The 13,479-nt window shown below is 46.6% G+C and overlaps 1 protein-coding gene across 3 annotated transcripts in view; it reads right to left on the bottom strand.

The window, feature by feature from the left end:
* Nucleotides 1-13,479, bottom strand: part of LOC144154893 (vesicle-associated membrane protein-associated protein B-like) — a 34,380-nt gene that overhangs the window by 15,563 nt on the left and 5,338 nt on the right. For 2 of the 3 annotated variants that reach the window (XM_077685991.1, XM_077685993.1), the window contains exons 1-3: nucleotides 13,371-13,467; nucleotides 4,503-4,655; nucleotides 2,524-2,627 (exon numbers count right to left, since the gene is read on the bottom strand). In XM_077685991.1, the coding sequence (XP_077542117.1) occupies nucleotides 2,524-2,627; nucleotides 4,503-4,655; nucleotides 13,371-13,452 (339 nt within the window). In that variant the 5' untranslated portion in view covers nucleotides 13,453-13,467. Of the gene's footprint in view, nucleotides 1-2,523; nucleotides 2,628-4,502; nucleotides 4,656-13,370; nucleotides 13,468-13,479 lie in introns of those variants that run through there. The other variant, XM_077685992.1, reaches the window with a different exon arrangement.

The raw sequence follows: 13,479 nt of genomic DNA, 5'->3' as shown, positions 1-13,479 counted from the left end.
ACAGACAAAAGTATGTTGCCGAGCTACTCTGTCGTGGTTGCCAGCATTATTTTTGGGAGGGACACATACGGCTCGTAGTTCTAGGGTGTTATCAGCAAAACCAGTTCTCGTCAAGGTGCTTTAAGGGATGCCCTTTCATTTGGGATAGAGAATATATACTCGAGAAAAATCGGTTGTCTGTCCCTTTCACATCAGTAATCAACAGTAGCCTTCACCCCACTGTAGATTTATTTTGATCTGGACAGTATTGAAGAGCTGCCCCCTGCCTCATTACCTGGGCCAGCTGACAGCAGGAGATAAGAGGGGCAGTCAGAAGGTCTCTTCCTTCAGGAATAGCATGGCTACATAAAAGGCACCAACTTTTTCTTTCTGAGTGTTGGACAGATAGAAGATATCACAAGTTATTTTATGCTTTATTTATGCACAACTTATTCGATGCTTGGTCACACACGATGGACCCATGATCTGAGATCTCCAAATACTATACTTTACATACGCTCATACTGTCAGGCTCAATTGCTATAACCAATAATAATGAAAATGAATATATTGTTATAAGCGGTTTATTTTACCATATTACACATAGCAAAGTTGATGGTACCACAACTGCTAATTGTTAGATCCAATATATTGTTATAACTCGTATTATTGTAAGTGGGTTGGACATAAAAATTCCAGATAGCAGCGGGGACCACAAACAGTTGATTCAGGACAGGTTGTTAGTCAACACATCATTGACAATTTTAGTTGGTCAAAAGCTGCAAACAATTGCTCAATAATGCTACACATTTTGCTGATGCTCTCCGTCACTTTAAAGCGCTCCGGAGTGCTCTGAAAACACTCTACACGTTGAGGTGGTCGAAATCAAGCGCTCAAAGTATGTTCAGTTTGTTGTCCTAGAGCAGCAACCTCCAGCTCTGACCACCTCCAACTGCTCCAACTATGAAGTGGGAGTGCCGTTGAGATCTGGAAGTGAGCGGTCACGTTGACACCGGCCGCCACGTCGGTCACCCACAGCCCTCCGAGCATTCCTGTAACTTCGCTGCTACCGCAGTGAGGCCTAGCCAGCTGTTTGTCGTCAAAGTGTTTCTCCTTATCACGCGATACCATGCCACGTACACGACACACTAACGCAGCTGTAGATGCCAATTGTGCGGTGGCGGCAGCAGGGCGTCAGCCGTGAAGCAGCGCAGGTAGCTCCAGCTCCTGCTGGTTAGCGCTCTTTAAAATGGGCTTCATGCCGCAGACAAAGTGGCACGTGTGATAAAGGAGGAAATAAAGTGGCTTAAAATGGCAGCAAAAATCCTCATTCGGGCCCCTTATGAAGGCGGCCACCACATCTACCATGGCGGTAAGCCTAAACACCTCTAAGCAGCCCAGCTGGCTGCTCGTAATGCATTTGCACCTGTTTGAAAATGAAGCCTCGGGTTCGCTTCACCATATTGGCGCAAGTAGTAGGCCCCTCCCACTGCCGCGGAGGCGACACTGGTAATGTGGCGGTGGCACCACATTTACCAGCTGATCCAAAGCAGGTAGAGTATTCGGAGGGGGAGCAATATCTCTCGATCGGACTGGGAGCGACCTCCACGTCAGAGTGCTCCAAGCCAGAGGAGCAGAGCGTCACCCCAAACACAGCACAAGCAACACAGTTTAGCTACTTTAGCAAGCCGATTACCAGAAACGATATTTGCAAGAACAAGTACTGCGTTATTGCATTCTTCAAGAGCACTCGACAAATCCTCACTTTACGATTCACAGGGACAATTAATGCCAGTCAATTTTTGAAGCAGCCTCACATACATCAAAACCCATTCGCATAAAAACTGCAAAGAGAAACTGAAAAACAATTAGAAATAAGTAGGCGTTCTGGCACAAACCTGGAGTCATCTGATAAAAAGAATAAACAACATTAAATGAAAAATCTTACACAAGGTCTACTGGGTCTAGGAATCAAAGAGAGCTCTGGGCAGACTCAGGCAGCTTTATGCTTGCGTGTCAATGCTCCTCCGCAAACTGACATACCAAGGAAGCTGAACACAACTTTCTGGGTACTGGAAGTCAGTCTCACCTGCCCCTGTAACTGTAGTCACCAGTGCAATGGAAAGGTGCCAGTTTTTCATGCACTGGTCACGCTACACATTTTTACTGTTCATTGGCTTCGAGTCTGCAGGGCTGGAACAGCTATGTACAAGGTCCTCAGCAAGCTGCCCTCCCTTCCACAAGTCAAGCTTGTCCCCGCACCACATTTGAGGCTTCTTGGTCCTTAGCAGAGCCAAGGACCAAGCAGCCTCAAATCATTTACGTCGCCGAGGCACTAGCAATGGCAAGTGCCTGCCCTGGATGACCTCTGAACTTAAATGGGGCAACCTGAAGGGTCTATTAGACAAAAGTACGCAAATCAAGTGCACGCCTCCGGTTCTCACAAGCCAAGCATTCATTTCTTTGTGCATAAAGCAAACAGAAGATTGAACCACCCATAAAAAAGTACACAAACAAGGGGGGAAAAATGAATGCACCACCCACCACAGTCTCCTGGTTCACGTCACCATCGGGAGCAAACATGGTCTGAACCATAAACTTGTGCTTGTTCTTTTCAGTCGGATCATACTCAAACGGCTGCAGCATTACTGCAAAAGGTTAGGCAACACATTAGCACATGGAGACAAAGGAGGTAACAATGTCCACAGGTTTCCAGGTGAAAGTTTAAATTAGGGTTTTACAAGGAGTGCTGTACTGGAGGGCTAGAGATTCCTGAGGTTCCCTGAACAGGGGCGCAAAATCTCATGCACGTAGGCATTTGTATCAGAAATACATCTTCTGTGATCAAGATCACAAACCATGACCTTGCGTCAAGTTGTGCAACAACTTAGTCAACGAGTATATGCAGTGGGCTAATATGGCGGGTTTGCAGCACAAGTTCGCCTTGCAAGGTTCATACAGACAAAACCAAACCCTTAAGGATCAATATAATGCCATGTTGGAATAACCATATCAATAACAGCCACAAGGCAGCGGTTAGGCCTAAAATTTAGGAATGGAAAGGGCAATGCACGAGCAATTTTGTCAAACTCCCCCAGTAAACCCGAAGGCCAACTGTGATGCGAGTACCACCAAAGCAACTTGGACACTACTGGTAGCACTGTGAAATGCTTTAAGTAATCAGCTATGTTTAAAATAGCTCTGTAGCAGCAGATGACGCTACATGACCTGGTGTAGCACGCAAACAGCCACGCCAGCCATGTAGTGGAACAGACACGCCAGCTGACCTGATTCAGCCAGGTGGCAGGAGAAAACTGCTTCACTCCGCGCATCTGATTCTCTAATAGTCGTCCTTTCAAAGTCTTGGTTTCAAAATCACGGATGCCTGCTGGCAGCTTGCAGCATGCATGTACAAATTTCAGGTGCCATATTTTGAAACCTTGCAGCCGTTTACCATTAAGACTATACGAAAACAGCATTCTCAGGATGTCAATTTTCCCTGCAGTACTCGAGGCCGACCATTATGCCAACAGCAACAAGAGCAACCACAGACTTGTCTGAAGAGAATTGTCGGCTTGCAAAGCACACCAATCAATTAAAATTTAGAACAGGTGCAATAACTCTACGGATAAATGGCCACGTCACAAACTACGCAAAACCAACAAGTGGACACACTGAGCTAACAGCTGCGAGTTTAGAGGGGATCTGGACAGCATAGGATAAGAGTAGGTGAAAGAAGCCATCCAGCAGTGGTCACAAATAAGCTGTTGACGACAGATCACCTCGGAGAGTCTCTTGCAATGGGCTCCCATCGTTCTTAGCACAGCAGCTACTACTCTGGCTGCCTCCGGCTCCAGAAACATTCAGTGCTGAGCTGAAGAGGCCCAATTATAGCACCCATAACCTCCCAGCACAGTTCGGTTCTAGGAAGCAAAAACAGATCCCACAACCAGGCCGTTCCACAGGCCAAGTGTCCTGTTAGGTTTCACTTTTGGCATAACTGGGCCCTTGTTTTCCACTAAGCAGTTCAGATACAGGTCACCCATTTTTCACTGTTCCCTTAAAGATGTAGCAAATTAGGGTGAGGAAAGCAAGAAATTTTAAAACCGCCCTTTTATTGGAATCCCTCAGTGGTTACAAAATTGCTTCTCACCGAAAGAGCACTTAGCGAGGCATGAAAGGCCCAATGTTATGAATAAAACGGTGACTAGTTGTCTTCACGGTCATACTGAAAACTTTTAAGTGCTTAACCCATTGCACTCTTAGATTTAGCAGCAGGCTAAGGATAAAGCCCAAGGAATGAAAGCCTCCAAAAATTTTCCTTACAGCCATAGGTGCATAACCAAAATTTCTTAGCAGTACGAGCTGCTCCTCAGTGGCCAAGAGGTTTCCTCTCCCCTCCCCCCAGTCCAGTGACCAACACACAGCGCAGTTGTTTCAAAACAGTAGGATTCTAGCTTTTGCCCGTCAAATAAAATTCCTTGCAAGGGCAGCGGCTCGGGAAAGCACAAGTGGGTACCCACCAGCCACCTGGACGGCCTGCTTGGGTTCGAGGATGCCACTGTTGGGCCTAACACAGTAGCGCTTCGGTGCTGTCGTCTTTACTTTGAAGCAGATGCGCTTGTCTGTTGGATTGGACAACTTGAGGTGCGAGGTCACCACATCGTTGAATGGTCCTGCACAGAGAGACAGAGGCGCGAGCTAAGTACGCCGGGCTGCTTCTCCACGTTACCTGGCCCACCAACAGGCAAAACACTGAACTTGCCTTTGGGCGGGGAGGGGGGGGGGGGGGGGGGGATGTATGTGCATACTGAAGCACTGGCAATGTTTTTTTAAAGGATATTCAGGGCTACAGAACCCGCAAATGATAGAGCACTGTTTGAAACATAGGGGGAAAAAAATACGAACAATCTCATTGACCATTAATGTGAACCAAATACCAAAATGGCAAGAGAGACTGGCACTTTCATTTACTAAGGGGAATGCCACACAACAACACACCATTTTTTTTGCTCCAAGAATGCAAGTCAGCTTCTTTTTTTTTACTCCTTTCCAGATTTTCTAGCTTTGCTGTCTTGCAAAGGATGACAATATAAGGTTGCATTTTGTGCAAAGAACCCAAAGGCTGCATGTGCCTTGTGGCAGAGCCAACTTCTTGCAGTGCCACTGGGTAGGCCTTCCCAACAAATGCAGGCTTTGCAGGCCTTGGAATGAATAAAGCATTTACCAAGGATGGTGGCACACTGGGCCTTATCAACTTGATTGTGGGAGGGAGCTTAGGGATGAATGGTCAAGTCAGGCCATACAGGCCTGACTTGACCAGAAAGGATAAAAAAATCGTGGTACCGACGAACTGCATTTCATCTCTCAAGTAAAAGTCTCTAAAATAAATGCCTGTGTAAAGCGCTGCGCTGGGCACGCTCCTACAATAAGTGCCGAGTGTTTTAGTAAAATGGCTCCCGCTGCAGGTTCCAGCAAGGCACTGGAGCCTCCCATGTACTGGTCCTTGGCGGAGTTGAAACCTAGTGCAGTTACAATCCCAGCGAGGCTGGCAAGAGTGTCTGCCACATCTCGAGGGTGTTGGCTAGAAAGTCAGAATGGGGTTCGCCCTCACGCCCAAGGGCTCGGAATGCCCAGAGGAAGGGGATCTGGGTCTTCAGGCCGCCCTGGGCCCTTCTTCACCCTCTTTGTGCGCACGCATTGTGGTATGGATCAACGATGTTGTGCATACAGGGCGATCAGTGTTGTCTACATAACAAAAGCAGCCACAAGCCACCGCGATTGTTTACCACAACGTGACTACAGCCAGAGAGCTAGCACACTGCTACTCTGGTGCAACAGTATGTGTGTGTGTGTGTGTGTGTGTGTGTGTAACCTCCTGCAGCAGCGTATCCAGGAATTCATTTCGAGCGAGGGGGGGAAAGATCTCAAAGGGAGGGAGAGAGAGAGAGAGAGAGAGAGAGAGAGAGAGAGAGAGAGAGAGAGAGAGAGAGAGAGAGAGAGGGGGGGGGGGGGGGGGGGGGGGGGCTGCTGCATTCACCAGTAACCGGGAGTGTGCAGGTGTTGGGCACATGGCAGAGAACCCACACTCGGCTTGCCACACAGGTTTCCATGCCCTTTTTGGATTGCAAACAGCTCCAATGCACCCACGTAGTAAACCAGCCCGCTGGCTAGTTAACAATGTGCCAATTGTGTCCACGTGTTGAATGGCCGGATTGAAACGAGGATAGCCGACCTACCGAGCAATGCTGCGCAAGGACATCACGTGTTAGGAGGCAGCCCTTCTATCGTATGTGTCTCTGCGGCACTCAATCATCCAAAGCAACGGCATTTCGACAGGCAACAAAACAATGTATACGAAAGAAGATGTACACCTGTGCTTCCTTGCCCTGTTCACAAACACAGCCCAGACCTTGCTTACAGACAAATTTATGTTCCAGTCACTGCAGCAGTCAGGAAAAAAAAAATAAATACATAAATGCATTTTTTTTTAGACGGTCACTGGACCCAATTCGTCAGTCTTACTTATGGCTGCATTGTGCAGTTTGACTATTATTTGGCTATTTTGTGGAAGTTTGGGGCTGCAGGTTATCTGCAATAGGCAACAAGAGAAAAAATTACTCTGCTCGCAACTGCCACACTACCAAAATGACATCACATTGTTTGCAATGTGTTTTTATGCTGCTTCAGCTTTCAAAATTTGATTTTCACCAATTCCATGGGCAATAAAAATTTTGTGTTTGTTGAAGCACAGGTTGCACAGGTTAAACATGCTAGAAATTCACTGAATTTAGCCCCACATCTAGCCTGAATTTAGCCAGCATATTTTCGAGCAGGCAACTCTAGCAAGCTCATGGGAAGGATGGTTTGATGGAAACATTTTTAAAGCACTTTTCTGGCTTCAAAACGTGCATGCATCAGCAAGAAAAATTCTACACCTTCACTTGCCAAGCTAATGGTTACAGGTCACTTCGGTGTCCCTTTAATGTATTGCAGCTACACCCAGGCTTCACGTGAACTGCCATGGAAGGCAACAGATTAATTTAGACAAGATAGTGCTCTTTATCGGGCCTGAAGACACAGGAGCCTTCATGTTTCGACTCCAAGAACTAAAGCTGCCACAACCAAAAAACAAGCAAGCGACTTCATGCAGAGCAGCACTCCTTTACGCCTGAACTGCTGTAGCAGCCAGCAGAAACATGCACAGCATTAAGTGCCAGCCGGGTTTTCCCTTTCCACACTGATTCCGAGTAGCCCTGTCCTCCAAGAGACCCATTAGGTAACACAACATTCAAAGATGTATCAATTGCTTTAGCCATGAAGCCAAAGCTTTCTCCTTAAATTCTTGTGGCCTTGGGCAAAATTTGACAATTGCTAATAAGGCAACAGCTGCACTTACATAAACACCATTGAACAGCACACTTCGTTGTTTACGAAAACGGCCACAGAGAAATTTCAACTGCCCTGTGTAGTGTATTCTGCATGTAATTGCAGACTGTATTCCACTGCTATGTTGCACCAGACAAATGTATTTGTGTAACTGGCAGCGCGTGTTTGAAGACATTTGCTTTACATTCCGTCACTGACTAGCTTGTATAGGCCATTCGGCTACACAACCATATTAGAAGACTAATACTTTTTTTTTAGTATCTGTGTTCAGGATTACGTATATAAAGGATGAAAAACAGGCACCTTCCCACATCTTCAAGGGCTTTTTTTTTTTTAATTCTGGCTCCTCCTTTCCAGCAGTACTTTTGATAAAGTTGGCAACTTACACAATCACTTCCGCTGGATAGCCACCATTATTTGATTTTTCGAGCTGTTGCCACACGCTGCACTAACTGTACAGTAGCAAGACTACCCTGGAATGCCCTGTACTACCAGACAGCAGGCTTCTCTCACTTGCCATTCTGTGGGATGTTACAACACATGTAGCCTAAAAAAAAAAAAAAAAAAGCACACAAAAGAAGCTCCAAACTGGGCCTCTAGGAGCTTGGCTAAGAGGTGCATATAACTCCCAAAATTGGATTTTTAAATCTAGCACCATTTTTGCTGTGCAGATTCATCAAAAGCACAAAGGCACTGGAGATTTCACTACAGAGATCCAGTGAAAGCTATTCAAGGTATTCTGTTGGGATTTCCAGAGGAGCTGATCGCCACAATGCCATGTATTCCACATAAAAGCCAATTTGTGAAGCGTGTATGGCCATAAGTATCAGACAGCAGACATTGTCTCACATCATCCTTAATCTAACAAATGAAATGCCACAGCCATGAGGTAAGGCCACTAGGGCCCCTGCACGAGGCTTGTACAGCCCCCCGAATTTTTTTTAATATCGTGGCAGCGTCGACCGGCAGGTGGGGCAGCGCCTTATCACAGTAGAAAGCGGTGGAACGACCAAATACTTTGCCTGTGCAGAACAATTATGCCAGTGCACCCGTTGCCTGCTAGGCTGTTCGCACAAGCACGACGCAGCCCCTTCCCCTTATAATCAGCACGCTATTTTCATTGCTGGCCGGTGACAGCAATTTCGCGTGTGCCTTGTTCACGGCAAGGCGGCTGATAATCAGCAGAAAGGGGTTGTGTCGTGGTTGCGGGAACAGCCTAGCAGATGACAGCTGCACATGCAAGTGAAAAACTACCCTCGCTTGTTTTGCCACTGTCTACTGTGATAAGGTGCTGAAACAGTCACTGGTCAACGCTCCTCGCGGTATTAGAAAAATTCGGCAGCTGTACATGCCAAAAGGCAACAAGATTAGGTGAACACCTAAAAGCTCCAACTCTCTTGCTCTGCACACGATCGCGAATCACTGCATAATCTTCACACCAGCCTTTTCTACAATCAGGAAAGAGCAGAATACATCGATGAACATAATTCCACCGAACAGTCGAACAGTGGCCCCCTGACATCAGCAGACAAGGCTTGCCGGCGGCACTTGTGCAAGTGTTTGGCTGATGCCATAAAGTAGGCGAAACACAGCCGTAGTAAACCCAGGGCCGGTAAAAAGTTGCCTATGACCAACCTCATCGTAGTGTGAAGTTCCAAGTGGGCAACACTGCCATGGAATTCAACAAGGTAATCAATGCAAGCACAAGGTTTGCAGAAGGACTCGCACAAAAGTGGGTAGGATTATTTGTAGTAAAAAAGAGGATTTTAAAATACATTTTAAAGACAGGGTAGCAGCCCAATAACATACGACACCTCGGTTGTTTCTTGGCACCCAAGAAACTGGTTGGCCCATGTAAGATAGTCGAGAGGAAATGCCGAACAAAAATGTTAAAAGATACACTGCGAACTTTTTTCCTTTGCAATAAGGCAGCAGTGGCATTTGATATACCATTACCTTGTAGAAGAGACCGCATAGGACAATTGGGAAGACGCATCAATGCAAGAAGGACATGGGAACACCGCCAAAACAGCAGAAAGATCTGCCTCATAACATTGCAATATATCGCAACCAGTGTGGTTGCCATGACATGTCTGATAAAAAACCAGCGCAATTGGGCATAAAAAAAAAAAATCCCCAAAGCTTCCACAACACGCGTCACTCACAGACTTATTTCCAGCCTCTTGTTCAATCACAGTTACACAATAGATCTTGTTAAGGGCTGGCCAGTGTGGCGAGACAAAGACGCTGCGCAGCCCGTGGCAAGTGATGTGGCGAACTTTTGCGAGTGATACAGGGACATTTGAATTTGGCCATGAAGACAAATTACAAGTTTGGTTCATTCAAAGACTGCACTGACCCAAATGCAATGTTGAAGCGAAATATTCAGGAAAATAGATGAAGCAGTGCCAACCCACCAGCCACTTTCTCACCTGGTTCTCATGACCGCGATTGAACTGGGGCCTCTGGTTCTGTTTGATCGTACGACTTGAATGCTAATGTGCAGTTTTGTCTTCATGGCCCCTCGAAGCAGAGCTGGGGTCTGCGACTGAGCAGTTGCTAGTTTCACCATCCTGCAGTGTCCCAGTGAATTTAGCTGCCAATAAAGCCGCAACGTTGTTGCTTGAGCGTGGAGTCTGTCTACCGTGTGCGAGTACCCCGATTCCGCTATGGGGCTGGTATACTGCAGGGCTTGGTAGTTCTTGCCCTCATGCAGCTAGCCAGGGTTCCCTGTTATCCCAGACACTAGCCCACAAGAAGCACAACAGATAGTGCCACCGCCTTGTTCATATGGAAACAGAAGCCAAAAGGAAGAAGACATCTTCAATGACGGGCGAGGTCATTCTCTTGAACTACTTTCTTTTTCATATATACGAAAACTCTGTACATTCGTATGGGAGACGGTTACTTACTACGGGACCTAATGTGCTCCCCACTTCCAATAAACCATGCTTCAGGATCCCCAGTAAAGAAGTACGACGCCAAAGTTTGATTTCTAAAAACTGCAATGGTTCACTTTATGAAGATGCCTTTCTGAAAAGATGGGCGGCAAAAGTCACTTGGAATCAATTTTGAGTGTAATTTATCGCAGTTTTGAAAGGACAGAAAATGGCTTGGCTCAGCCGCTCGACAAAATCAACCGAACTTAGGGAAGTGTGCGGCATAGAAGCTACCCGCCAGCCAAACTCTCGGTGCTCTGTCCCTTACCCCTCAGGGATGAGTACATTAGGTGGGAAAGAAACCAACAAGTCTGTGCATGGCAACACAACACAAAGTTGTCATTTTAGTGGGGTTTGGGGAGTTTTTTTGTCTTCTTTCCCCCACCTCTTGGATGATTTTGAAGCAGACAACAAAGCTGGAATCTTCCTTGAACAGAAAAAAAAAAAAAAAAAAGCGCCAACTATGCCCTATAGCACCTCTTCTGATCCAGAACCCTCAGCGGCCAAAACCAAAACTGGTGCCATGAATAATGCTGCAATACATCTTTGGCAGCAGAAACTCATCAAGGCATTAAAAAATAATGTAAGGCACTTTTGGCATAAGTACTCTCAACTTCACGACGCTACTTCCTTGATGCCGAGTTAAACTATTTTTTAAATGCACTGTGCAGCATCCATGAGACATCTAGACTTTCTTGGACAACTGCAATGCTAAATAGCACTGCACAAGGGTTCCAGAATTGCAAAAATGGTAAAAAAAAGTAAATGGGTAGCTAACAAAACTGCTCAATTTCGCATAAATTGCTTCGTACCAGTTCCCCATTTAACACCTTCGTGACCGCGCCTATTCCCATCGGTAGTATGTTATCAAACACAAATTCAAAATTTGGCACTCTCCGAGTGCTTCTGGATAGCTAACGGCATCCAAAGGGCAAAAGAGGAAGTATTTTCTCAGTTTCATTTTAGAGTTTTTCTCCGCCGCGGGGGAGGGGGGTTTAACGGTCCTCCGGAGTCAGGCGCACATGGTTTCGGTTGTGGTGTCGATGCCGCTTGCCGATGCTCCACAGGAACGGCAAATTTTGACAGATTCCAATGAATCTGAGCTGTAATAGCCGCTGAAGAATATTGCAAGCTGCTGTCCGCCACCACATCCGCAAGGACACGCCCACAGTTCAATTATTTCCATCCCCCTCCAGCTGCTGTGCCTGCGTTAGATCACCCGTTCTCGATACAAGAACTCAATGCAGCTATTTCCGATGTCAAAAAACGCTCTTCTCCTGGTTACGATGAAATTACTTATGAGGCTATTTTGCATTTATCACACCACTCTCGCTTGAGTCTCTTGGAGTACTATAACGCTACGTGGCTGCACGGAATCGTTCCTCCTGATTGGAATCTAGCGAAGATTACTTCCGTTCTGAAGCCTGGAAAGCCACCGACACGTTATGACTCTTTTCGACCGATTGCCCTACTCAGTTGCATTGGAAAATTAATGGAAAAAATGATATTCAAAAGGATGAATTGGTATGTCGAAACCAGGAAACTTTACCCCCCTGAAATGAACGGCTTTCGACAGAATCGATCGGCCATTGACAACATAATTGCACTTGTATCATCTTTAGAAGAAGAACTAAATTCTGGCCATATCCCAACTGCAGTGTTTTTAGACATCAAGTCAGCATTTGACTCGGTTTACCATGATGCTATCCTAGCATCTCTTATTGCACTCGGCTTAGGAGGGAGGCTATATGCATGGATTGCGAACTATCTCGACGGACGAAAACTTTTCATGTGCACAGAAGAAGGCCCCACACCATGCTACGACGTAAATAGAGGCATCCCTCAAGGAGAGTTTTAAGCCCGCTGCTGTTTAATCTTACGCTTATTCACCTTAAACGTGTTCTTCCCCGGGGTGTCAAAGTCACACTCTACGCGGATGATATCTGTGTTTGGAGTGCTTCAAGATCGCATCGGATCACACAGCAGAAGCTGCAGAAGGCTCTTTCAAGAATAGCGGCATACCTGTCGCCGAGAGGACTCCATCTTTCCTCCGAAAAAAGTGTCGCAATGGCGTTCACCCGCAAGAGAATGGACCGATACCCTCTAATCCTCAGTAGCCGGCCTCTGCATTACGTACGCACCCAAAGATACCTTGGCATTGTCATAGACAGAAACCTCTCCTGGTCCCCAGAAGTAAAAAGATTACGCACGCGAATTTTAGCAGCATCCCAAATTATTGGATATCTTTGTGGCACTCGCTGGGGCAGTGATTGTCGCTCTGCGGTGCTCCTCTTCAAGGCATATGTTGATGGTATCTTGCGCTATAGCCTTCCCGTCCTGCAGACACTGTCCCCGACAAGCAGAAAACAACTGGAAGCGGCAAGGAACAACTGTCTGAGGAAGTGCCTTGGCCTCCCTGCAGGCTCGTCATGTTGTGGGACCCTTGCAGAAGCTGGCTGCCTGCCCATGGATGTGTTACGGCTTCAAGAGACGCTACGAAATTACTTGAGGTACAGACTACATGCCACAACCCATTTCCTGGCTCGCAGTGCGGATCAAGACGCTTCCAGCTTAGGACGAACAATAAGGGCAATTGATGCTTCCGTGCCAAATCAAGCACCGCAGACCATGCCACTGGGTTTTCCGCCATGGACTTTGTCACCTGTTACCATAAAACATTCTATACCTGGAATTGATTCAAAAAAGCGCATATCCCAAACTGTCCTACTTCAGGTTACACTTGCCCATATTCAAAAATTTTACTCCGCAACGACCCATATTTTTACAGATGGATCGGCAACACCTGAGCGCAGTTCTTCAGGAGTTTTTATTCCGTCAGCTAACAAATCACTGTCATGCTGGCTTGAGCGAGCGACTTCGTCCACGCTAGCTGAACTTTATGGAATTAAAGAAGCCATCCGGTACATACTTCGTCAGCCACCGACACACTGGACCATATTCACAGACTCGAAAGCCGCCCTACAAAGCCTCCGACGTGCTAGCTGCTTCAGCATCCACGACCACATCCAGCGCGAAGTAAAATACCTGCACCATCTCGCTTACGCTGCTGGTCATCGCGTAACCTTTCAGTGGCTCCCTGGACACTGTGGTGTCCTAGGAAATCAGAGAGCAGATGAGGCTGCATGCCGGGGTCTAGAAATGAAAAACAAAA

This window comes from Haemaphysalis longicornis, unplaced genomic scaffold (assembly GCF_048455015.1).
Source record: "Haemaphysalis longicornis isolate Haplotype H1 unplaced genomic scaffold, Haemaphysalis longicornis Haplotype H1 scaffold_1, whole genome shotgun sequence".
NCBI classification, from domain to species: Eukaryota; Metazoa; Arthropoda; class Arachnida; order Ixodida; family Ixodidae; genus Haemaphysalis; species Haemaphysalis longicornis.
The sequence above is the reverse complement of the archived record's forward strand: the minus strand, read 5'-3'. Positions and strand labels throughout refer to the sequence as shown.